General features: G+C 38.2%; 1 protein-coding gene across 4 annotated transcripts in view; it reads left to right on the forward strand.

The window, feature by feature from the left end:
- Positions 1-26,838, forward strand: part of suclg2 (succinate-CoA ligase GDP-forming subunit beta) — a 403,858-nt gene that overhangs the window by 278,280 nt on the left and 98,740 nt on the right. For 3 of the 4 annotated variants that reach the window (XM_069937101.1, XM_069937103.1, XM_069937104.1), the window contains 2 exons: positions 15,791-15,952; positions 17,265-17,407. In XM_069937101.1, the coding sequence (XP_069793202.1) occupies positions 15,791-15,952; positions 17,265-17,407 (305 nt within the window). Of the gene's footprint in view, positions 1-15,790; positions 15,953-17,264; positions 17,408-20,234; positions 20,543-26,838 lie in introns of those variants that run through there. The other variant, XM_069937105.1, reaches the window with a different exon arrangement.

Genomic DNA, 26,838 nt, shown 5'->3' on the forward strand with positions numbered 1-26,838 from the left:
AAGAGAATGTAGTCTCTGACGCATTTAGTCGGGCGTACACTTTTTCAGCCTTTACTACCTCCACACTTGCTGACATTCAAAATGGACTTTGTCATCCAGGAATAACTTGGCTGCTGCATTTCGTTAAAGCAAAGAATCTCCCTTTTTCTACAGAAGATGTCAAGAAGACTTATGCTTCATGCAGGGTCTGCACTGAACTAAAGCATCTGTTCTACCAACCATGTATTGATTACAAGGGACCCTTGCCTTCAGCTTCACATAACCCATATCTACTGACAGTAGTTGGTGAATACTTGTGTTTGCTTTTTCATGTCCCATTATGCATACTACAATAGTGGATCTGCTATTTAGCCTATGCAGAATGCCAAACATAGAAACATAGAAGATAGGAGCAGGAGTAGGTCATTTGGCCCTTCGAGCCTACTCCGCCATTCAATGAGATCATGGCTGATCTTAAAGTTCAGTACCCCGTCCCCACCTTCTCTCCGTAACCTTTAATACCCTTATACTGAAGAAATATATCTAATTCCCTCTTAAATATATTTAATGAACCTGCCTCTACTGCCCTCTGTGGCAATGAATTCCACAGATTCACCACCCTCTGGGTAAAGAAATTCCTCCTCATCTCGGTCCTAAATGGTTTGCCTATTATCCTCGAACCATGGCCCCAGGTTCTGGACTCCCCCACCATTGGAAACATCCCTTCCGCATCCATTCTATCCAATCCTACCAGAATTTTATATGTCTCTATGAGATCCCCTCTCAATCTTCTAAACTCAAGCGAGTACAATCCCAAATTGCGCAATCTAGTACAATCCCAAATTACATACACTCTGATCGAGGCACCACCTTCGTGTCTAAGGATCTGAAAGATTATCTTTCCCAGAAGGGGGGTTGCCACAAGTCATACTACCCCATACCACCCAATCGGGAATGGACAGGTAGAGAGGTTTAACAGCATCATTTGGCCCTTAGATCATGTTAACCTGTCCAAGAAGCATTGGGAACTACATTCCCAAAGTTTGCTGTTGTGTACAGCAACAAATGCTATACGTCATGAACATTTTTTTGCATTCCAATGCCACTCATCCCATGGGAATTCACTGCCATCCTGGCTAATGACCTCTGGACCCATACTACTAAGAAGATTTGTGAGGAGTAACAAGGATGAACCACTTGTAGATTAAGTTGAACTCCTTGACAGTAATCCAACATATGCAAACATCAGGCACCCAGATGGACGGGAGTCTACTGTGTCTATTTGTGACTTGGCACCATGTGGGGAAGCCCAGGCACTCTTCACATCTCCTATTTATGGAACAAGATAAAAAGAAATCTGGTGTACCAATACTGGAGGAGGAGGAAGATGTGACATGCTGTAGTGTGGAGGATGATGAAACAGTAGCTCTACAAGAACTAAGTAGATCCATTCGTGTACCAAAACCTCCCATTTGATATGGATGGGAGTAGCCCCGTAAAATGTTGCTTGATACTGCTAGTGTTTTTTTAAGGAGGGAAGAATATGATATTACAAAATTATTCTTTAATTGTTCTTCTTCCTTCAATCAGCTTCTCGTTGCTGTCTTGCACCTTTCTTTAAATTCTAACTAACTGTACAAACTTTACAAGTTTAGTAAAGCGTGGAAAGCAGATACCAAGTTTTTTTTTGTTCTCAAAACAAACAGCATGGATAAAACAAAAATGTAGGTAATATAAATTTTAAAAATTTTAATCATTGCCTAGATTGAGGTAATTCAGAATATTATATTTTGTTTTGTCCCTGTTCATTTTCAGCTATGAAAATGTTTACATGGCTTTGTCTAAACACTCCTAACAGTTTTCTTTTATTAGTACTGGCTTATTTTAAATCTAGCAGGTTGTGCATTTTTGTTTAATTGTGATAATTACAATGCCACTTTCAAAGAAACAAAAAATGAAGAAACTTGATTTTAATTTTGGGATCTTTTGCATGAATAAACCATAAATTTCTTTTGACATGTTTCTAAGTTAACAGTTTTTATGCATCATGCCTTTGCATTTATCTTTCACTTGAATAAGTCAGTTTAAAATTATGGTAGTTCAATGCCTTTAGGTAATAATTTGAAAGTTAATGAGACTGTTTTCATGTATTACATTTTCATCAATATTATGGGTCCCCTTTATAGATTACGAAGGATGTGCCATTTTTCAAAAATGTTGATCTACCTTGTAATATGTGGAGTGGTCAAGAAAAATAAACTAACTTGGAATTATCAGGAGACCATCTTCCCTCGTTTTCATCTGTAGTTTGGAGATTGTTGAAAATACAAGAAGAGGCTGTATTCTTTTTTTTTAAATTTTTTATTTTTCACACCATAAATCACGTTAGCCATGATATACACTTTTTCTTTTTCACACATATACAGTGACTTTTTCTCCCCCCCACTCCCTCCTCCCAAGCCACCCCCCCACCCCCCCCTCTCATCCATTTTAGGTATACAATCTAGGTTGCATTAAGCCAGTCAGACAATGTTGTCATTCAACAAAAATACACCAGAAATTCTACTGAGTCCATTCTTTTCTTTTCTTCTCCTTCCATCAACTTAGGTAATGTTTGTTCCCGGTAGGTTTTCGCTATTGTATTTAATGTAAGGCTCCCATACTTGTTCGAATATTTCAATATTATTCCTTAAACTATATGTTATTTTTTCTAATGGAATACATTTATTCATTTCTATATACAATTGTTGTATTTTCAAATTATCTTCCAATTTCCAGGTTGACATAATACATTTTTTTGCTACGGCTAGGGCTATCTTAACAAATCTTTTTTGTGCATCTTCCAAGTCAATTCCAAATTCTTTATTTTTTATGTTACTTAGGAGAAAGATCTCTGGATTCTTTGGTATATTGTTTTCTGTTATTTTATTTAATATCTGATTGAGATCATCCCAAAATTTTTCTACTCTCTCACATGTCCAGATTGCATGAATTGTTGTTACCCTTTCTTTTTTACATCGAAAACATCTATCAGATACTGTTGGGTCCCATTTATTTAACTTTTGCGGTGTAATGTATAGTCTGTGTAACCAATTATATTGTATCATACGCAGCCTCGTATTTATTGTATTTCTCATCGTTCCAGAACATAATTTCTCCCATGTTTCCTTTTTTATCTTTATATTTAAATCTTGTTCCCATTTTTGTTTAGTTTTACCATTTGTTTCCTCATTCTCCTTTTCTTGCAGTTTAATATACATATTTGTTATAAATCTTTTGATTAACATTGTATCTGTAATCACATATTCAAGGTTACTTCCCTCTGGTAAACTCAAGTTGCTTCCTAATTTATCTTTCAAGTAGGATCTCAGCTGGTAATATGCCAGCGCTGTATCTCCAGTTATATTGTACTTATCTCTCATTTGTTCAAAGGATAAGAATCTACTTCCTGAAAAACAATTTTCTATTCTTTTAATCCCTTTTTTTTCCCATTTTCTAAAGGCAAGGTTGTCTATTGTAAAAGGGAGTAGCTTATTTTGCGTCAATATTAGTTTTGGTATTTGGTAATTTATTTTATTTCTTCCTACATGAATCTTCTTCCATATATTGAGGAGATGGTGTAATACTGGAGAAGTTCTATGTTGTACCAATTTTTCGTCCCATTTATATAATATGTGTTCAGGTATCTTTTCCCCTATTTTATCTAATTCTAGTCTCGTCCAGTCTGGTTTTTCCCTTGTTTGATAAAAATCTGATAGGTACCTTAATTGTGCGGCTCTATAATAATTTTTGAAGTTTGGCAATTGTAAGCCTCCTTGTTTATACCATTCTGTTAATTTGTCTAGTGCTATCCTCGGTTTCCCCCCTCTCCATAAAAATCTCCTTATTATTTTCTTTAACTCTTTGAAGAATTTTTCTGTCAGTTGTATTGGCAATGCCTGAAATAAGTATAGTATCCTTGGAAAAATGTTCATTTTAATACAGTTTATCCTTCCTATCAGTGTTAGTGGTAGCTCTTTCCAATGCTCTAAATCGTCCTGTAATTTTTTCATTAGTGGATTGTAATTGAGTTTATATAATTGGCCTAGATTTTTGTTTATTTGCACACCTAGGTATCTTATTGCCTGCGTTTGCCATCTGAATGGGGATTCCTCCTTAAATTTTGAGAAATCCGCGTTATTCATAGGCATTGCTTCACTTTTATTTACGTTTATCTTGTATCCCGACACTTCTCCATATTCCTTCAATTTCTTATATAGTTCTTTTATTGATAGTTCTGGTTCTGTTAAGTACACTATCACATCATCCGCAAACAGACTGATTTTATATTCCCTGTCTTTTATTTTTATTCCTTTTATATTATTATCTCTTCTTATCGATTCTGCTAGTGGTTCTATAGCTAGCACAAACAATAATGGTGATAGTGGGCATCCCTGCCGCGTTGACCTGCTTAAGTTAAATTGCTTTGATACATGTCCATTTACTGTCACTTTCGCTAACGGTCCCTTATATAATGCTTTAATCCAATTAATATACTTCTCCGGTAAACTGAATTTTTGCAATACTTTGAACAAGTAATTCCATTCTACTCTGTCGAAGGCCTTCTCTGCGTCTAAAGCAACTGCTACTGCAGTTGCTTTATTTCCTTCTACTGCATGAATTAAGTTAATAAATTTACAAATATTGTCTGTTGTGCGTCTTTTTTTGATAAATCCAGTTTGGTCTAAATTTACCATTTTCGGTACCTGTTCTGCTAATCTGTTTGCTAATAGTTTAGCTATTATCTTATAATCTGTGTTTAGCAAAGATATTGGTCTATATGACGCTGGTGAGAGTGGATTTTTCCCTTGTTTTAGTATCACTGTAATTATTGCTGTTTTACATGAATCTGGTAAGTTTTGTGTCTCATCAGTCTGGTTGATTACATCCAGGAGGGGCGGTATTAATAGGTCTTTAAATGTTTTGTAGAATTCTATTGGGAGTCCATCCTCTCCTGGTGTCTTATTATTTGGTAATTTTTTTATTATCTCTTGTATTTCTACTGTTCCAAATGGTTCTGTTAATGTATTTTGTTCCTCTATTTGTAGTTTTGGTAGTTCAATTTTAGTCAAAAATTCATCTATTTTCCCTTCTTTCCCTTCGTTTTCAGTTCGGTATAATTGTTCATAGAATTCTCTGAAGTTTTCCTTAATTTCTTTTAGATTATATGTAATTTGTTTGTCTTTTTTCCTTGTTGCCAATACCATTTTCTTAGTTTGCTCTGTCTTAAGCTGCCATGCTAAGATTTTGTGTGTTTTTTCACCTAGTTCATAATATTTCTGTTTTGTCTTCATTATATTCTTCTCCACCTTATATGTTTGTAATGTTTCATATTTTATTTTTTTATCCGCCAATTCTCTTCTTTTGGTTGTATCTTCCTTTATTGCTAATTTTTTTTCTATGTTTACTATTTCCCTTTCCAACTGCTCTGTTTCCTGATTATAGTCCTTCTTCATCTTGGTTACATAACTTATTATTTACCCTCTAATGAATGCTTTCATTGCGTCCCATAGTATAAACTTATCTTCCACTGATTCCGTATTTACTTCAAAATACATTTTTAATTGTTTTTCAATAAATTCTCTAAAATCCTGTCTTTTAAGTAGCATGGGGTTTAATCTCCATCTATACATTCTTGGAGGGATGTCCTCTAGCTTTACTGTCAGTATTAAGGGTGAATGGTCCGATAGCATTCTCGCTTTATATTCTGTTTTTCTTACTCTATCCTGCATACTAGCTGATAACAAAAATAGGTCTATTCTTGAGTATGTTTTATGTCTAGTCGAGTAGTATGAGTATTCCTTTTCTTTTGGGTTTTGTTTCCTCCATATGTCCACAAGTTTCATTTCTTGCATTGATTTAATTATAAATTTGGTTACTTTGTTCTTCCTGTTAATTTTTTCCCCCGTTTTATCCATATTTGGATCCAAATTCAGATTGAAATCCCCTCCTATTAGTATGTTCCCTTGCGTATTAGCTACCTTCAAAAAGATATCTTGCATAAACTTTTGATCTTCTTCGTTAGGTGAATATATATTAAGTAGATTCCAAAGCTCCGAATATATCTGACATTTTATCATAACATATCTCCCTGCTGGATCTATTATTTCCTCTTCTATTTTAAATGGCACATTTTTGCTAATTAATATAGCCACTCCTCTTGCTTTTGAATTATACGATGCTGCTGTTACATGTCCTACCCAATCTCTTTTTAATTTCTTGTGCTCCAATTCAGTTAAGTGTGTTTCTTGGACAAATGCTATATCTATTTTTTCCTTTTTCAGTAAATTTAGTAGTTTCTTCCTTTTAATTTGGTTATGTATTCCATTAATATTTAAAGTCATATAGTTCAGCGTAGCCATTTTATATTTTGTTTATCTTCTCTTTCCGTTTTTCCATCATTACCTTTCCTCCTTTTCCATTTCTGTTTTCTTTTTTTCAACTCTTTACAAGACAACATTCCTACAACATCCAACATTTTCCTTATTCTCCTATTTCTATCTTCTTTATCCCCAATCTCCCCTTCCCCTCCTGAGTTGTCCTTTATCCCTTGTCGGACAACCACATCTCCCCTCTCCATTTGGATTTGCGAATCCACTCGCAAGCGTCAACTGATTTTGCAGTGAAGAGGCTGTATTCTGAATATGTGAATGGAAGTGTATAGGCTGAATTAGTGTCCTGGTATTTTAATGATAAGGCTATTCGATGATATTGACATCTGTTTCCATGTTGCTGATTTGACAGCACTGAAAGTGAGGTTTTCCATACTTGTTTTCAAAGACTTTTCATTTTTGAAATTGGCCAGTACTGTCTTTGCAGCACAAGGTTTGCGAAACAATTCCTGGGATTACACTGTCGATTGTTAATAGAATCTACTCTGAATCACAAAGGTATCTGATTTGCTGTACAAGAATGGCAACTGAGAAAATATTTAATGCAGCATAAAACAGAGTTATGACCCAAAGCATCAGCTCTCAATCTCCCGTCAAAGATGGTGCCTGACCTGCTGAATTTTTCCAGCGGTTCTCTTTTGCATTCAAGCAATCAGGAAATTTAATTCAACGAAAAGAGGCAGTGACTCTATTTGAATGACTAAATGCGAAAACACTGGGAGCAGGAAACAGATTATATCACTTTATAAATAGTTATGATCCTATCCACATCTTGAGAATCTAATGCTTTATTACTGTAGTTTCTTCAACTAATGTTTGTGGTAGCTCTGTCCATAATGGCTCGAACACTGTAGATTCACAAGCTGAGGTTCTGAATTTTGACAGAACTTTGAGCTTCATGTGCCTGGGACTTCTGTACATACACAGTGAAAGGTGGAAACCCTTGTGGTCTGAAGTCTGTATCTCTGATTTTGGAATCTGTTGCTGGACCCATCACTAAGCCCAGTGGCAATGCATTGATCTATTGAAGAGAGGGCCTGGGTGCATTTTTGCAGCTGCGTCTCAGCTTTACACCAGTGAGTACAGGCATATAAATTCCCATATGTTTGTCTATTGCAATTAAAGAGATTTTTAAAATTAATTTATGCAGAATGGGTAAAAAGTTAACATTGAGGTTCTTGATCTTTAATGAGAATTGATAAAATGAGATCTCCCCCCAAAAAATAATGGTGATTGTGTTCATCCATGCATGTTGATTAACTGGCAAGCACCAAGCCAAACTTGTGCTGTCTACGTAATGTACTGAATGCATTATCAGGGAATCCAAATTTGCAATTTAAAGATATCGTGGAATGCTAGCATACAGTTTACAAGGAATAGTGTGATGCAATGGGTTAATTAAATATATGCTTATAAAAGGGATTCGAATTGGGTTAGCTGTTAGGTTGCATGCATTTTACAGACAGAACAATGCCTTGCAAAGTTCTGAGGGAAGGTGCAAAAAGAAGGTTCTGGGCTTTAGCCACATTTGCATGCACACCCCTGAAACTGAAATATTTGCAGAGAGTTGGGGCTATGTGTATTGTAAAGTTTGTAAATTGTAACATTTGCAAATTGAAACAACAAAAAAAAACAGTGCTTGGAACATCAGGGAGAGAGAGGGAGATGACTATTTCATTCTGTGCACAGGATTGAAGATTACTGGAAACTATAGCCTTGGAAACATGGACAGTGGAAGATTAAACAGTAAAAAGGACTTTCTTGAAAACACATTACACTCACTGGCACTTAGATTAAGTTGGCAGTCTTTGGCTTGGCTTCGCAGACGAAGATTTATGGAGGGGTAATGTCCACGTCAGCCGCAGGCTCGTTTGTGGCTGACAAGTCCGATGCGTTGGCAGTAGGGATTGTGTAAATACCTTAGTCTTGATAGCTAAGTGCTGATCTTGTTGTTCTTGTACTCAGAGAATTAAGCTAATTTTGTTTAAGAAACCATTGTTTTGGTGTATTTTGCTGCTGGTATATGGAGTTCACTGAACGTGTAACAAAAGGCTGTTGCAATTGGACTATGTCCAGGCATTTGAGCAGACCATGGAAAGGGAAAAATAAAAGATGGCATAACGTAAGAGATAGTAAGATCAGGGTCACTATGTGGTGCGTGATGAGGAAAGTGGAAAATAGGAGAGATAAGATAGAACTAGAATTCTCTTTATGCCTTTCATAATTGTGGAAGTAAGTAACCATGGAGGTGAATTCTGGAAGTCTAGCCCCTGAATATCTGGTGTGTGAATGGCCAAGGCCAGTGAATGCGTCTCATCCCATTAACCGTGGCCACACCCTTCATATGCTGCTCAGTTGACTCGACCCTTGCTGTTCACCTGCCAAAATCTTTATCAACTAGAGCCCAGAATTCTTAAATTTAATAGCTTCTTTACAAACTGGGCACATCCCTACTGGAGGGAACCAGCCACACCGACAAGTCCTAATCTCATGGAGCCTGTGGCTTTAATCAGAAAGAAAAATTCAGCATTGTCAGGCTAATAACGTGTAATGACAATGGGCAGATGCACTGAAATGCACACTAGTTGCAGCCTAAAGGTGCGAAAGAGACATCAATTACAGTAGTACACTTTAAACGTCCACAATATGTCAAGATAGAAAAATAAATATAAAAGGATAGATAGAGAAATATTCATAGTTGCAGTTTGTACAAGAATTACAATAGCAGACAGATATTTTAGTGATCCCAGTGTGGCTTTTGGTTAGAGTAGTAGGGGAGGTTGATAGCTGTTGGATTAAAAACTCCTCTTGAACCTGGAGGTGCTGGTCTTCAGTCTTTCTATACCTTTTACCCAAAGGGAGCAGTGAGAAGAGGCTGTGACCATGGTGATGGGGGACCTTTATGATGTTGGCTCCCTTCTTGAGGCAGCGCCTACCATAGATGTCTTCAGTGGATGGGCCTAAGAGCCCATTTCTGTGCTGAACAACTTACTGGAAGGTAATGGCATCCTTGTACCATTGTTTTCCTTACTGCAATCTTACCCTTCTCTCTTTTTTCTATTCACATATTCAAGAATACAACAAAATAGGACCAGGAGAAGGCCCTGGCTGCCTGTGGAGCAAGTGGCAAAAATGCAAGAGGGAACAAGATGATAATGTTCACCACTACCAGCATAGATACTGGCATATCACAGAATTGGAAAGATAATCTTGAGGCATGATTGAAAGAAACATGGTAAATCAGCTTGAAGTGCAATACCTGCAAGGCCAAACACTAAGATTAGTGCCATGTAAATTAGCTGATACAATTCCAGTGGGTCCAGTTCTAATTATGTAACACAGCAGTGCAACAGGTGTTAAGTCACACCGGCTGCATAATGTTTCAGCTTCCACTGCAGCACCAGCCTCTTCTTGAAGATGGTATGGTGAGGCAGTGTCAACTTTCTGCACGCAAGCATCAAGTGCTCCCAGGCTGTCATTGTGGTCGGGGATGCTGGTATAGTCAAGGTGCTCAGCCAATTACTAGGATTTGTAGGACAAAGGGAGGGACAGCAACTGGCCTGTTGCTTCTCACAGGATGATAGCATTATATATCTCCTTTTCACCTGTCTCCTCATTGCTGCCCGTCAGGCATTCAGTCCAGATTGCTCCTGTTCAAGCTGAGGTAATGCAGTCTAGAGCAGGCCATCTTGACTTGGAGCTGCTTGGCATTGCTGTCCAAAGGCATATGGGCCTCCCTACTCTGAAGTTCAACAGCATTCTCCACCATGATGCAGGACTATGTTTGAGAATTAAAACAAACAAAGGCTCTCAAAAATAGGGCATCAATGCAAGAGAAAAAATTACCCAGTGTTTATACAATGGCATAATTTAATTTGTGTTCGATTTAGTTTGCAGATGCTCTGCCGGCAGTATGTTTCTGCATTTTGAATGAGACGACAGACGACGTATCAATGATGAGGGAAGGAAAGTGGTCATGATTACTGATGTCTCATTCAAAGATAGCACCCCTGTCCCCATTCTGAGAGCTTGTCCTTCCCTGTGCAAACTTTGCTCATTCTTTCATTCATGTTCAGGATGAAGAAAAAGGCAGAAATGTGCATGCATGATTGGCACAAACTAATCCGTGCAGAATCCTTGATCAGCACTTAATTTAATTTTAATTTTGAGATACAGGACAATAACAGGCCCGTGAGACGTGTCTCAATCCAGGTACACGATCCTTTATCCAGACTAATAAAATGTGGAAAGCTCCAAAATCCAGTAAATGGGGAGAGAGGTGCCCGGCACTTGGGGGAGGCGGCCGAGGGACTGGCGCTTGGAGGAGGTGGCCCGGTGACTGGAAGGATGGATACGGCAGCACAATTCGGGTGGGCTTTCCAAAATCCGGAAAAATCTGAAATTCGGAACACACTGTCCCCCAAAGGTTCCAGATAAAGGACCGTGTACCTGTACACCAATTAACCTGCAAACGCTGTATGTCTTTGAAATGTGAGAGGAAACCAGAGGAAACCTACGCCTGACACTGGGAGAACATGGAAACTCCTCATAGACAGTGCTGGATTCGAACCCAGCTCACTGGTGCTATAATAGTGCTGTGCTAACCATGACGCTAACTGTGTGGCATCATTCCCGATAGACTTCTGCAACTTAAAAGGTTAAAGACACCACCAAATACTTGTAGAATTGCATCAACCACCAGAAGAAATCAAGCAGCAACTTGCACTAAAGTAGTTCATTAATCCTTTAAATGGCACTTCATGGTGTTACTTCTGCTGCTTTGGGCATTTTCACCATGTGAGGTTAAAAGAAGGAATGGTCTGGAGTACTAAAATCTACAAAGGGTGTGTAACTGGAAAATGGCTCCAGCAGTTATTCAGTGTACACAGTCACCAAGTTTGTGCCTGCTGTGTTCAATAACAGAGGTGTATGTCATGTCCACATTAATTTAGTAGCTTCTTTGTTGAACAGTTAGCACACTTTATTCTCAAACAAGATGGTGCACACACTAACTGAACTGCACCCTTACCGTGTCGCTTACATAATCCCATCACCCGTGTAATTTGTGTGATGACATAACGTGTACCCATAACACTTCCCCCAAAATACTAGTACATAGATAATAAGTCTAAGAAGTAAATTTTGTGTTAATATCTGTGTGTGTGTGTATTATGTGTTAAGAGCCCAAATGACCCCAAAACCCAGCAGCAATAGACATTCACCAAGACAAGTAGTTACTTAAACAAAAGTTGTTTTTAATTATCTTTAAACATGAAAACAGAATCAAACTAACTTATCTCTATTAACTTAACTAACCCAAATGAACCCCCTTCTAATTCTAAGTGCACGTGTATGATGTGTGTGTAAATTTAAGAAAAGTTGTTGGTTCACAGTTCAATCTCACTTCCTAGGGTAATCTACATCCTAGGGTACTTAAGGAAGTGGCCATTCAGATAGCAGATGCTTTAAGAATTATTTTCCAGAACTCGATAGACTCAGGATCAGTACCCATAGATTGGAGGGTAGATAATGTTACCCCACTATTTAAAAAGGGGGGTAGAGAAAAAGCGGGGAACTATAGGCCAGTAAGCCTTACATCAGTAGTGGGCAAAATGATGGAATCCATTATTAAGGATGTAATAGCGGAGCATATGACTAGCAGAGAAGGGATCGGACGGAGTCAACATGGATTTACAAAAGGTAAATCGTGCTTGACAAATCTATTGGAATTCTTTGAGATGGTGACAGGTAAAATAGATGGGGGAGAGCCAATGGATGTGGTGTACCTGGACTTCCAAAAGGCCTTCGATAAGGTCCCGCATAAACGACTGGCTTCCAAAATCAAGGATCATGGGATTGGGGGAAAAGCATTGATGTGGATTGAGAACTGGCTGGCAGATAGAAGACAGAGAGTTGGTATAAACGGCTCATTTTCTGAGTGGAAGGCAGTGACTAGTGGGGTGCCACAGGGATCTGTACTGGGACCCCAGCTGTTCACAATTTACATTAATGATCTGGATGAGGGGATTGGATGTAATATCTCCAAATTTGCAGATGACACAAAGCTAGGAGGGGTTGTGTGCACGGAAGAGGGGGTCAGGAAGCTCCAGTGTGATTTGGATAAATTGAGGGACTGGGCAGATACATGGCAAATGCATTACAATGTGGATAAATGTGAGGTTATCCACTTTGGTAATACAAACCAGAGGGCAGATTACTATTTGAATGGCAATAGATTAAGAGATGGGGAAGTGCAGACCTAGGGGTACTTGTACATCAGTCTCTGAAGGCGAGCATGCAGGTACAGCAGGAGGTTAAAAAGGCAAATGGTATGTTGGCCTTCATATCAAGAGGGTTTGAGTATAGGAACAAGGATACCTTAGTGCAGCTGTACAGGGCCTTGGTGAGACCACACCTGGAGTATTGTGTGCAGTTTTGGTCACCTTATCTAAGGAAGGATGTTCTTGCAATGGAGGGAGTGCAGAGGTGATTCACCAGGCTGATACCTGGAATGACTTATGAGGAAAGATTGCGCAAATTGGGATTGTACTCCCTGGAGTTTAGAAGATTGAGAGGGGATCTCATAGAGACATATAAAATTCTGGCAGGACTGGACAGAATGGATGCAGATGGGATGTTTCCAATGATGGGAAAATCCAGAACCCGGGGCCATGGTTTGAGGATAATAGGCAAACCATTTAGGACCGGGATGAGGAGGAATTTCTTTACCCAGAGGGTGGTGAATCTGTGGAATTCATTGCCACAGAGGGCAGTAGAGGCAGGTTCATTAAATATATTTAAGAGGGAATTAGATATATTTCTTCAGTATAAGGGTATTAAAGGTTACGGAGAGAAGGCGGGGACGGGGTACTGAACTTTAAGATCAGCCATGATCTCGTTGAATGGGGGAGCAGGCTCGAAGGGTCGATTGACCTACTCCTGCTCCTATCTTCTATGTTTCTATGTTTTTCCTTCTTCCAAGTTCTCTGGTTGCAGGCAATTCTTATACTGTACACAGAATTTAACATGTATAAAGTTCACCAGGCTTTCATGTTCGAAAGGTAAATGCTTATAGCTCAGGAAGGTTCTTGTAGGGTTTGCAGAGAGAGATTTGTTGTTCCAGGAATTCCACAACTGAGGTACCACCATTAGTCACCTCAGTGTCTCGCTGATGAAACTTGCCCCATCAGGGTTCTCCAGATGATAACGTCTTTCATTCAGGCTATCACAGAGTTCCTTTCTGTTTCACTTATTCCAAGAGAAGCATCAGACAGATAGCACTGCCAACCATCCACCACTCTGGAGCTTTCTGTTTCCACCAGCTTTTCCTGGCTTGTTTCAGCCGTGACTGTTCAGTCTCTTTTTGTGTCACACACACACACTGGCTTGTTGCTTGTCTTATCTCTCTCTCTCTCTCTCTCCAACTGCCAGGAAGCCCATGTGACTCTCTCACTTACAAAAACCCCCATCTTCCAACAAGAACCTTCCTGAGTGGTAACTATTTACCTTTTGAGCACCAAAGCCTGGTGAACTTTATACATGTTAAATTTTGTGCACAGTATAAGAATTGCCTGCAACCAGAAAACTTGGAAGAAGAAGTGAGATTGAACTGTGAACCAAAGAACTTTTCTTAAATTTACATACACACATTACATTCACATGCGCTTAGAATTAGAAGGGGGTTAATTTGGGTTAGTTAAGTATAGAGTTAGGTTAAAGTTTGATTCTATTTTCATGTTTAAAGTTGATTAAAAATAACTTTTGTTTTAAAAACTACTTGTCTTGGTGAATATCTATTGCTGCTGGGTTTTGGGGTCTTTTGGGCTCGTAACAGTGTAAATATGTTGAAAATTATTGTGTTTTCAAACACGAGATTACGCTTTTTTTTAATTGAATTTTTTTTAAAAATATGAAGACACGAAAAGATCCAAATACTGTGAAATAGGTAAGGTATTTTGAAAGCATGGGTAAAGATAATGCAACAACTTCTAATGCACAAGGCCTTCAGCAATTTAAAACACAAAAAACAACCTGTTCATGAGCTGCTGCTGTATCTTGAATATCAATACGTCAGGACACTGATGGTTTCCTCCCAACTTGCTTCCTTTCCCTATCCCCATCATAAATTTGAATGAGGTCAAAGGAAACTGAAGTCGGTTTGAATCTGCAACTTGAGAAATAAGCCACTTGTGGAATAAGGAATCCTTTATTCATCATCGGTAGAGACATTGATATCAAATAGATGTAGCAGATTCTCTGCCACTGTGAATTCTGGGTAAAAAAGTCTATTTGATGTCACACAAATCTATCTCCATTGCATTACTGATGTGTGTCAGGGCTATTAATGGCTGATAAAGCAATGTACAGAATCTACAAAACTACTCTCCTAGTGGCCATTGAGATATGGAAAGAACACTCTTGTGCCACTGGTAATCTGAGGATACCGACCTTTGCCTTGAATTTTCCTGCTCATCATGTTTGCCCCACTTCAAAGTCCGTTGCAGCTATTAATGGATTCAGTTGGCTTTTGAGGCTTTAATGAATTTTTCAACTACCATTTAATCATCCCCAGTCCTGGAAATGTTCAGCTCCCTACACAACTAAATCTGCACATCGAGCTATGCATATGAAAACTCACTTTTGAAAAGTGGATGGCAAGGAACTCTGATTTAAACTGGCTTCTAATCATTTAGATACAACTCCTTTCCTTTTGGAAAGTGTAACAATTTCTTTTTAACTCTGGGTATATTGAAGGCAAGACCAAAGACTAAAAGTGGAGAAACAAGAAAGTCTGCAGAAGCTCTGATTATAGTAAAGGCAGAAGAGTGCTGTAGAAACTCAACAGGTCCCGGAGCATCCGTAGGAGACAAAAATGTAGAATCATTTCGTATCTTGACCAAGTCCTCAAGCCCAAAATGTTGATTGTACATTTTTGCCTCCACTGGACGCTGCGTGACCTAACATGAGTTTCTCCAGCACTTTTGTGCATTTATCCAAGGATGAAAGTTCTACTAAAGGAGCAGCAGTTAATATTTTTTAAAGGTCTGACTGGCTGGCTAAAATGAACATTAGTTTTTTGTCCTATTGCTGGAATCAAAATGCTTGCTTTTTGATACTATATTGTCTGCCAAGGGAATATCACAAAACTGTTCCTGTTTGGTGCATGAATAATATAAAAAGTGCTCAAGATTTTTCATTTTTAAGCCATTCTTTTTGAGGTAAAGTTGTACACTGTTATTTTTGATACTAACTAAAATTAAGCATTTGTTTTTAGATTACTATTTAGCCCTATTAGAAATGATAAATACTTTCTTCTGGTGATGCGCAAAATAATTTTTAAATGTGGCTTTATTAATTGTATTTTTATTTTGGCCTTGCAGTTGTTTGCTTTGATGCCAAGATCAACTTTGATGACAATGCAGAATTCAGACAAAAAGAAATTTTTTCTCAGGGTGATGTGTCAGAAGCCGATCCTCTAGAGAGCGAAGCAGCAAAGTATGATCTCAAGTATATTGGCATGGATGGAAATATTGCTTGCTTTGGTAAGTGAAATGATTTTGTGAATTAAAAGTTATAAGTAGATATTTCAGATCAAGACTGTGCATCTGGCCACAATTGAAGTATTGCTGGTTGCCCTGTAACAGTTAGAATGTGGTGCATTGGAGAGAATGCAGAAGAGATTCACCCTGGATATTCCCAGGAATGGAGCCCTTTATATATGTGGATAAATTGCATGATCTGGGCTTGTTCTCACTGACACATAGCAGGCTGAGAGGTGACCTTATTGAAGTTTATAAAAAATACCATAGGTAAGGTTTTGATTAGTAATTAGTTCTTAAATGTTGATAAGGGTAATGGTGTTTAATATCAAATGAAGGTGATTATTCCCTGGCATTTTTTTTGAAATGAATGTTTCTTACCAATCAGCCTGAATGTGGATATTGTTCAGGCTTACTCAATGTGGGCACAAAGTACAAAACCCTTTTTCAAGCCATGAAGAAGTCTTTCCTGGAGGTTAATTGCATAAATAGCACAGGTGGTTCATCTACCAAAATCCAAAAAGAGACCCACATCTTCCTTTCTTTTGCTGTCCACCCCCTTCCCTTCCCTTCCCCCTATCAGTGTCCATCCTTCTCAGCCTCTTCCTCCGATCACCTCCTATTTTTCTTTTTTTCCTTCTCATTCCCCTCTCCCCACCTGTATTCACCTATCACCTGCCATGTTGTGCTCCTCCCCCTCCATCCCACTCTTTTATTTGGGTGTCTGCCTGTTTCCTACTATTCCTGATGAAGGGTTTCAGCCCAAAACGTCGACTCTCCACAGAGGCTGCCTGTTCCACTGAGTTCCTCTAACATTTTATTTATCTTCCCACATGAACTTGATGGGCTTTTAATAAGCATTATTTTCTGCTTCCGCTTCAGTCAGCCTGCAACATTAAAAAACGTGTCCTGCCAGGTTAAATTTTTACACAATTTCAGAACTTTAAGTGTTTATTTGTTTCAATTTATCTTGCTATGTTTTACTAACACTATTTTATGTGGAGAATGTGGTTCCCCTGATTCAGAGTTGAATCATTGCTTCTGGGTTTACTTTTCCATTAAACAAGCACTGCTGACTTGTTGAATAAGATGTTAGTGTTTATCTGTAGCAACAATATGAAACTCAATAAGTCTTGACGCTTCATCTTTCATGTAAGGCCCCTATATAGTCATAGCTGCTAAATGTAAAAGTTTCTGCACTGAACTATTCATAACAATACATTACTTTTACATCTTTATAACATTATTTTCTCTGGTGTATGATAAATTGATGATGTGCCAAATTGTAAAAGATTATGCCTCTCTTTATAAAAAGTTAATGGAGCCGGCCTTGCCATGGCTACATGCGATATCATCGATCTTCATGGAGGGAAGCCAGCAAACTTCCTTGACCTGGGTGGAGGTGTGCAGGAGAATCAAGTATATCAAGCATTTAAGCTGCTCACTGGAGATCCTCGGGTAAGACACTATATTTCCAAACAGATTAATTTTGATGCAACTTGTGAGAGTAGAGGAGCGGTATAGTTTTCCCAGTGATATCTCTTACTTAAGTTATCAGGAATTATTTGAGTATAAATAAAATTATATCAATGAAATACAATTTAAGTTGAACTATCACAAGCATAATTTTCAATGATTGGTGCACAAATGTTTATCAAAGCATGCTGATTTTTTCATTTAATTCTATTTCACTCGCAAATGTTGTATGGCTAGACATTTATATTTGCATGTTGCTTATTTGTGTGTTTTACGGGTGAACCATCTGTAGGAATTTTGCTTAATACCAGAGGAAGAGGCTCTGATTGGAGCACTAGTCTTGTAAGCCAGTGGTTGCGAGTTCATTCCTCGCTGGGGCCTAATTTCTGTGCGGGGTGCTGGACAAAGTGGTGATGCTGTCTTCCTTACAGTAGACAAAGTTAAAGAATTTCATGTATGTTACATTCGAAATGTAATATTATTTTCCAATAATGGAACCTTTGCCTTTAAATATTTCCTACAGTACTTACAGCATTTATGATTAAATACAGTATATTTTAACGTTATTCCTAATTTTTGATCAATTTTTCCACTTTTTTTCATTAATTCCTGGAGGTAAAGTTTTTCACTGATACTTATTCTCCTTGTGATTTAGCTTTTTTTTTACATTAACTACAAAGTCCAACAATATACTGAAATTCTTTCTCCAAATGTAGCAGCAGATTAAATAATTTTCCTCAAAGTACTGGTACAAAGACTTTTTTTTTAGTTTCATTTTCCCCTGTGCTCCACATAGTTTTAAATTTGTAATCAAACAATTCACATCTGATTAAAGTGTACATTCTAGATTTTAATCAAGGTCATTTGTATACATTTTGGTTTGACCATGTAGGGATTACAACACTCTTTACACATAGTTCCCTCATTTCAGGTGTTTGTGAGTGAGTACTCATCATTGTTTAATTGCTTCACTAGTGCAGGTATAAGAGAGGCAGGTTTGCTTCTAAGCTTTTGATCACCTTAGGAGTCTGTAGTTGCCATTTTTCAATATGAGGACCAGAGTGGTGCCGATGATAGTCAAGCCATTGAGACTGAAGAACAAAGGCATCGTCCAAACCTTAGGATTACCAAAATCAACAGTTTGGAACATCATTAAGAAGAAAGAACCTACTGGTGAGCTCAATAATTGCAAAGGGACTGATATTCCAAGAGTGACCTCCATTGCAAGTGACAGTAGAATTCTCATCGTGATGAAGAAAAATCCCCAAACGCCTGTCCGATGGATCAGAAACACTCTTCAGGAGGCAGGTGTGGATGTGTTAATGACTAGTGTCTACAGAAGACTTCATGAACAGAAATACAGAGGCCTCACTGCAAGATGCAAACCACTAATTAGCCACAGAAGGAGGATAGCCAGATTACAGTTTGCCAAGAAGCATTTGAAAAGAGCCTGAAGAATTCTGGAAAAAGGACTTGTGGACAGGTTATCCTGATTATCCTGTATTAGTGTGGAGGTTAAAATTGACTGTCCAAGATCAAAAATATACCACTTCATCTGTGAAACATGGTGGTGGGGGTGTTACGGCCTGTTCATGTTTGGCTGCCACAGGTACTGGTGCACTTATCTTAATTGATGTTATCACTGCTGGTGACTGCAGCAAAATGAGGTGTATAGAAGCATCTTATCTTCTCAAGTTCAAGCAAATGCCTCCAACTCTTTGGATGGTGCTTTATTCTACAGCAAGACACTGATCCCAAACATACTGCTAAAGCAACAAATGAGTTTTTCAAAGCTAAAACCTGCAAAAGTCTTGAATGGCTAAGTCGTTCACCCAATCTAAATCCAATTGAACATGCCTTCCATATGCTGAAGAGAAAACTTAAGGGGACAATCCCCTAAAATTAGCAGGAGCTGAAGATGGCCACAGCAGAGGCCTGGCAGAGCATCACCAAAGAACATACTCAACACCTGGTGATGTCTATGAATCACAGACTTCAATCAGTCATTGCATGCAAGGGATAGACAACTATGTATTAAACGTGACTACTTTAATATACATACCGTTGCTTTGTCCCAAATATTATGGCGCCCTGAAATGATGGGACTATTCATTAAAAAGTGCTGTAATTACTAGGTGGTCAAACCAAAATGTACACTAATAACCTTGACCAAAATCTGGAATGTGCACTTAACTCACGTGAATTGTTTAATACAAATTTAACACTGTGGAGTGTAGTGGCAAATAAAGGGAAAAAAGTTTATTTGTTCCAAGCATTATGGCGGGCACTGTAGATGTATTTTATTTGTTGAAGTGAATGGTAAAACAGCTATTGCCTCTTTCCTGAATACTGGTTGTGCAGCATATGTTTATGGTATTGTAATGTTTGCGCTACGTAGGCATGGAGAAGAATGACATGCACACCAAAGCCTTGAAGGCAGGACTGGTTTATTGCACTGGCTGTGGCATTTATATGGGCCCCAGTCATTGACATCAGGGCACCACGTCATCAGAGCGCCAGCCTGGGATTGGCTGGTATTCCTACCACAGTTCACTGTCTTCCCACTGTGCAGGAAGCCACCTGGGACGAAGGCCAGTGTCAGCCCCAGGTCTGAGCAGTTGCCGCATTCGTCAGCTATTTTGTGGACTGGTCTCCGCTACAATATATAGTTAACTGCAATAAAGACATCGTTTTTTTTAATGCTGCAGAATAACTATGATTAATGATTATTAAAATAAAGATTTTGTAATATAATGGATGTTTATAAAAGAGCAACATGAAATCACATGCATAGATGCTTTATCCATAGGATTGGGAGTGTGTAACCAAGATGGAAAGGAGGAATATTTTTCATTCGGTACACTTTTCATGATGGGAGTAATCATCAAAGCTTTCCTAATGGAAATTTGTCTCCCAACGGCCAATGTGTGGACAATGCAATGTAAATATGTACTTTGAGAACATCCTACTTACAGCTCAGAGATAAAGTAGAAGAATTATCCCCCTCCATTAACTAAAATATGGAGAACTCAGTTCAAAGTTGCAGATGGCATCAAGGTGAAAGTAATATTGAAATATAATGAGGTACGTTGATAAGTAAGCTTTTGATTAAATTCTAGTTTGAATGCAAAGGAATTCCATAGTCCTTAAATTCCTGGTTTTTTTTTAAAAAAAAAAGCAAATAACCGGCATTTTCTTCAGTTGACAACTTAAATAGACTCCCTTTCATCTCTGTTCTCTGATTTTACTCCAACTTGCTATTCGTCTAATTAGTTACTCCTCTCTCCATTCAATAGTACGATGCATAGCACCTGATTGAAGCTCTTTTTAGAATAGAAATCTATTGTATTCATTGCATTACTTGTCTCCACTTGCTGTAACTCTATTGTCAAATTTATAGGATGAATCAACCATTCTCTTCATTATGTTTGCTCTTGATTAAATCTACGAATAGGGAATCCATTTTATTTTGTGTAACCAGCAGCAGTCATTTGGACCAGAATTTGATGCCGGAGGCAAAGCCAACCATGCATATCACTGATACACCTGGTGACTTTATATTTAACTTTCTCTGGATCTACTGGAATGAACTTGCTCCCCAAGGATAATACTATGGATGGCACAGTTAGAGTAGCAGTTAGCATGACGCTATTGCAGCATCAGCGACCTGGGTTCATATCTGCTGCTGCCTGTAAGGAGTTTTCTATGTTCTTCCCATATCTGTGTGGGCTTCCCCTGGGTGCTCTAGTTTCTTCCTGCTATTCAAAGCGTACGGGGCTGTAGGTTAATTTGGGTGTAATTGGGCAGCATGGGTTTAAATGGTTAGAGTTGGTCTCTCCCATGCTGTATGGTGTATTTTCATTATTTAGATAAATCAAACCTCTCCAACAAAATGACTGGAACAACAAAAACTTTGCTAGCGTCTAAGCCACATAACCAGGCTTAGTTGACTGCCAAATTCCTTGAATGCTTCTGACTTTCAAGAACCTTCAAAACATAATTTAAATAAAGTGAAGCCATTAAAAATGAATTAAAAAATCTTAAAAATACAAAGAATGAAAAAAAGTTTAAAAGCATTACAAATAATAAACAGACTCCAAGAATTCAAAAACACATAAATAACCATACTCTCCCCTTCCTTCCCCCCACCCCCCCCCCCCCCCCACCACTTGCGGCAGTTCCTCTGCAATCAAAGAAATTGACTTTTTCAGTAAAACCAAAACATTTTAAACACTGACCTTTTCATTATAAATCTTCATAATGAGTACTCTCTGAGCTCTTGTGCAGATTGTAAATCACAGCAGCTTCATCTTGTAGTGTTGTAATAAAACATATGCCAATCAGAATATTTTACAATGGTCACTCTAAATATACTTATGGGAAAAATTATGTTTTGCAGGAGGCTGGTAAGTAGTTGCTGAATCACTGATATTAACTAAGTGGCTGCTGGTCAACTATTTTCTTGTCATCTTTGTCTTTAATGGCATTCACTTTCTGTAGTCATTACTCAGAACTGATGTCCCATTTCAAGCATCCTGCACCTTTTTCATACTCCATTACTTCTGCCCTTTTCTATTGTGAATGTATCATTGCAATGCTTTATCATGCTTTCTACCATCTCTCTAGAGGTGCTGATTAAGGGATGAATCCACACTCCTTGAAGGACTTCTGTCTGTCTTGTCATTATTGCAACCTGCAGATTTTATTAATGTTGAAGATCTTTTGTGAGATATTGATATTTGAAAAAAATGTATAATCTGAGCATGAAATGCCTTCTGTAACTCAGCTACCACTTTTAGAACAATTAAACCTACTATTTTGAAATGAGAGAAAGGACCTTTATAATTCTGACTCATGATGATTCTCTTCCATCTGAATTAATTGGATTCATTTTCCAGGATTTAACTCCAATGTTATTACATAGGTTTTCCAGATTCCCCACTGTATTGATAGTGTGACTACTAGAAGGAGTTGGAGACTAGTTGGGTTGCAGCTTTGGTTAGATTTGAGATGGATGTCTCCACACGGTCCTGAGTGAGTTCTTCAGCTAATAAAGTATAGTTACTGTAAAAGAACACAAGTTTTTTTTTCTATAAAAGAAATATCACATAGTACCAGGAATGTGTAATGTACACCCAAGTGGAAGAAGCACCACGAGTGTGCAGTATGTCTCAGTTGTTATTAGCAGAGATATGGAAAGTGTGAAAGTTCCTGTCACTGTAACTTGGACTAGAAATGTTGACCACGAGTGGAGGTTGTTCAAACAAAGATTCATGCCTTACCTGCAAATCGTTGCAATCAATAGCAAACGATGCACGGAAGATTGCACTGCTACTTACTCTGATGGGATCTCAAGCACTAGAGGTTTCAATGTATTTGTTTTTTGGCGAGGCAGAAGACCAGTGCACGATCGACAAGGATATCAACATCTTTGATGAACACTGTTCACCAAAGAAAAATGAAACGTTAAGAGAGGTACATGTTTTGCTTGCATATGCAACTACAGGGAGTGAGCTTTGATAATTTTTTTATGGACTTGAAATTAAAAGCAAGAACATGCAATTTCAGATCGCTGCAAGATTCAATAATCTGTGATCAAATTGTGTTTGGGATTATTGACGAGAAAGTGAGAGGTTGCTGAGAGCTGGAGCTGTGAAGATATACCATGCCTTTGCAGCACACGAAAAAAGTTCAGTGAGAGTGCAAAATCCAATGAAAACAAAGGGATAGCCACAACCACAGTATGTGTCCACACACATAAACAAAAAAAAAGATATATAGGAAACAACAAAATGATGGAAAGATATTCAGGTACAAACCATGTGGCACTCAACATGCACCAAAACAATGCCCAGCCTATGGAAAAGTCTGTAATAAGTTCAAAGGGCAGAATCATTAGATAAAGCAATGTTTTTCCAAAGGGAAACAAACAGAAGTGTAAGATGGAAGAAACTGCCCTCAGTGATACACTCTTCATGGACATGGTAATGCAAGAAGACTATAAACTAATAGATACTGAACAGCCAAATGTGAACAGAGTCAAGCAGAATAAGTGGACTGTGCCATTATGTACAAATGGAACAAATATTCCTTTCAAACTGGATACAGAAGCAAAGGTCATTTTGATCTGTGAGCACAACATTAGGCCAATAAAGATAAAGCCATACATGGACTACATACAACACTTCCCTACCCTGCAGACCCAAACAAGAACAAAGATGATAAAGATGTCGAATGGAAGCAAAGATGTCTGCAATGGAGGCAAAAAGCAAATATGGCAAGTCAGCAAGAAGTTTAAGGTCACTGGCACAACATGGCACAGTGAAATTCATGAGATTTCCACACCTGGGAAAGGAAGGCCACTGTTCTGGAGGAAGCAAATTCAAGATCCTTCGCTGTCAGAACAGAGGAGGTTCAAATACTGAGGAGGAATCAAAAGAGCCTGCTGAAAATACAGGAGACACTGCAGGAACACACAAATGCAGAGGACGGTTTGCACCTAAATCCAAAAGGTGTCAACATTTTGGCAAGTATGTTTGGTACAGGAGTGGGGCAATGTTTAAACTAATTTGGCAGGGGTATGGGAATCTGGGTGATAGGGAAAAGGGTAGGGAGGATAAAAAAATGGCCAGAAAAAGTAAAATAGGAAAAGTAATGTTGGGAGGAGAAAGTAAAAAATCAGATGGTGCAGTGAGTTTTCGGGTCAATTATAGTGTTAAGAAAATTACAAAGAAAAATAGAGGGCAGAAAAATCAAAAGAAAAGGTTACAGAAGTCACTAGATATTAAAAGGACAAAGAGCATAAGGGCACTTTATCTGAATGCCCGCAGTATTAGAAATAAGGTTAGTGAACTTGAGGCGCAAATCGGTACCCTTGCCTATGATTTGGTTGCCATCACAGAAACATGGCTACAAGGTGACCATAAATGGGAATTAATGTCACACCACTTTTTAAGAAGGGATGTAGACAGAAGACTGGAAATTATTGGCCAATTAGCTTGACGTCTATAGTTGGAAAAATGCTTGAAGCCGTCATTAAAGATGAAATAGTGAAACTTTTGGAATGTAAGGGTTCAATCAGGCAGACGCAGCATGGTTTTAGAAAGGGAAGATTTGTTCGACAAACTTGTTAGGGTTCTTTGAGGATATAATGGGTGCGGTGGATAGAAGGGAACAGGTTGATGTGGTATATTTGGATTTCCAGAAAGCGTTTGATAAGGTGCCGCACAAGAGACCTATCAGTAAGTTACAGGAAAGTGGAGTCTGGAGAAGTATATTGGCATGGATCGAAAATTGGTTGTCTGACAGGAGGCAGAGAGTTGGGATGTGGGAGTTTTTCAGGTTGGCAGAGACTGGTAAGTGGGGTGCCGCAGGGGTCGGTGCTAGGCCCACAACTGTTCATCATTTACATTGATGACTTGGAGGAGGGGACAAAATGTGATGTAGCCAAGTTTGCGGATGACACCAAATTGAGTGGAAGAGCAAATTGTAATGAGGACGTGGAGAGTCTGCAGAGGGATATAGTTAAGCTGGATGAGTGAGCAAAGGTCTGGCAGATGGAGTACATTGTTAAGTGTTAGGTTATTCACTTTGGCAAGAAAAATAAAAGAGCTGAATATTATTTAAAGGGTGAAAAACTACAGCATGCTGTTGTGCAGAGGGACTTGGGAGTGCTTGTGCATGAATTGCAAAAAGTTAAGTTGCAGGTGCAGCAGGTTATTAAGAAGGCAAATGGAATGTTGGCCTTCATCGCTAGAAGAATTGAATTCAGGAATAGGGAGGTAATGTTGCAACTGTATAAGGTACTGGTGAGACCGCACCTGGAGTACTGTGTCCAGTTCTGGTCTCCATATTTGAGGAACGATATACTGGCTTTGGAGACGGTCCAGAGGAGGTTTACTAGGTTGATCCCTGGGATGAAGGGGTTGACTTATGATGAAAGATTTAATCGTCTAGGATTGTATTAGCTCAAGTTCAGAAGAATGAGAGATCTTATAGAAACATATAGAAACATATAGGATTATGAAGGGTATGGATAGGATAGATGTAGGAAGGTTTTTTGAGCTGGCTGGGGAAACTAAAACGAGAGGACACAGTCTCAAGATTCGGGGGAGTAGATTTAGGACAGAGATGAGGAAAATTTGTTTTTCCCAGAGAGTAGTGAATGTTTGGAATTCTCTAACCAGGGAAGTAGTTGAGGCTGCTTCATTAAACATATTAAAATTTGGTTAGATAAATTTTTACATGATAGAGGAATTAGGGGATATGGGGAGAAGGCAGGTAGGTGGAGTTAGGTCATAAATTAGATCAGCCATTATCTAATTGAATGGCGGAGCAGGCTCGATGGGCCATTTTTGGCCTACTCCTGTTCCTTCTTCCGATGTTCCTATGATCCAGCCTGCACAGCAACAGAGGTGACACCACCAGTACTGGATAGTTGTGGACCAGCAGAGCTGACACAAGCACCTGTGTTAAGAAGATCCACACATGTTATCAAAGTACCTGACAGACTGAATCTCTAAAAGAAAAAGGTCTGCACGTTTAAAAAAGTTTGTGCTGCTGATATTTGTGTTTAAATTTGTGTTGAACTTCAAATTGAAGTGAATACTATATTAGTGTGTCTTGTTGTGAGATTAAACATCTCAAGGAAAGGAGATGTAATGATAGAGTGCTAGTGATCCTCCTGACCACTACAAGGAGTCAGAGACTTGTTAGGTTGCAGCTTTAGTTGGATTCAAGTTGGATGCCTTTACACGATCCTCAGCCAATCAAGTATAGTTGTTTTAAAAGAACCCAAGTTTCTTCATTACAATAAAAGAAACATCACACTCATGAGGTTAGATTTCACATCTTTTAGTATAATTTTTTGCTATCATTTATTTTGAACATTAGGAAAATTTGATGACAAATTTAACTTCTTGCCTGTGTACTATTAATAATTTATTAAACCATCAAATATTCTTTTCATTATTTTTAACCTCAGGGTTAATATTACCATTTATTATGTTTTTTGGCTTCTGAAATGATCTAAGAAGCTGTCTATTGTACAGATATATTAACGTAGATACAATGAGAATGAACCCAACAGATGAATACAATGTCAACAGATTTTAATATGACATTTGCCATTTATGTTTATATTAATTTCAAAATGCCGTAATTGCAGGTGTACAAAATGAAAGGGTAATTCTATGTTAAAACATTGAAATAAAATGAAATCTATGTGGAACTAAATATCAATTTTAGCAATTTATTGTAATATTGTGACACTATTCATAACATTAATAACCATTATTTAGTATCATCTACAAATTTAAACAAAATCTTACATTTCTGCATCTCCATCTTGCAGTGTTGTAATAAAACATCTGACAGTTGGAATATTTTACAATTGTCACTAAATATGCTTAGGG

The sequence above is a fragment of the Narcine bancroftii genome, chromosome 5, assembly GCF_036971445.1.
Source record: "Narcine bancroftii isolate sNarBan1 chromosome 5, sNarBan1.hap1, whole genome shotgun sequence".
Classification (NCBI taxonomy): Eukaryota; Metazoa; Chordata; class Chondrichthyes; order Torpediniformes; family Narcinidae; genus Narcine; species Narcine bancroftii.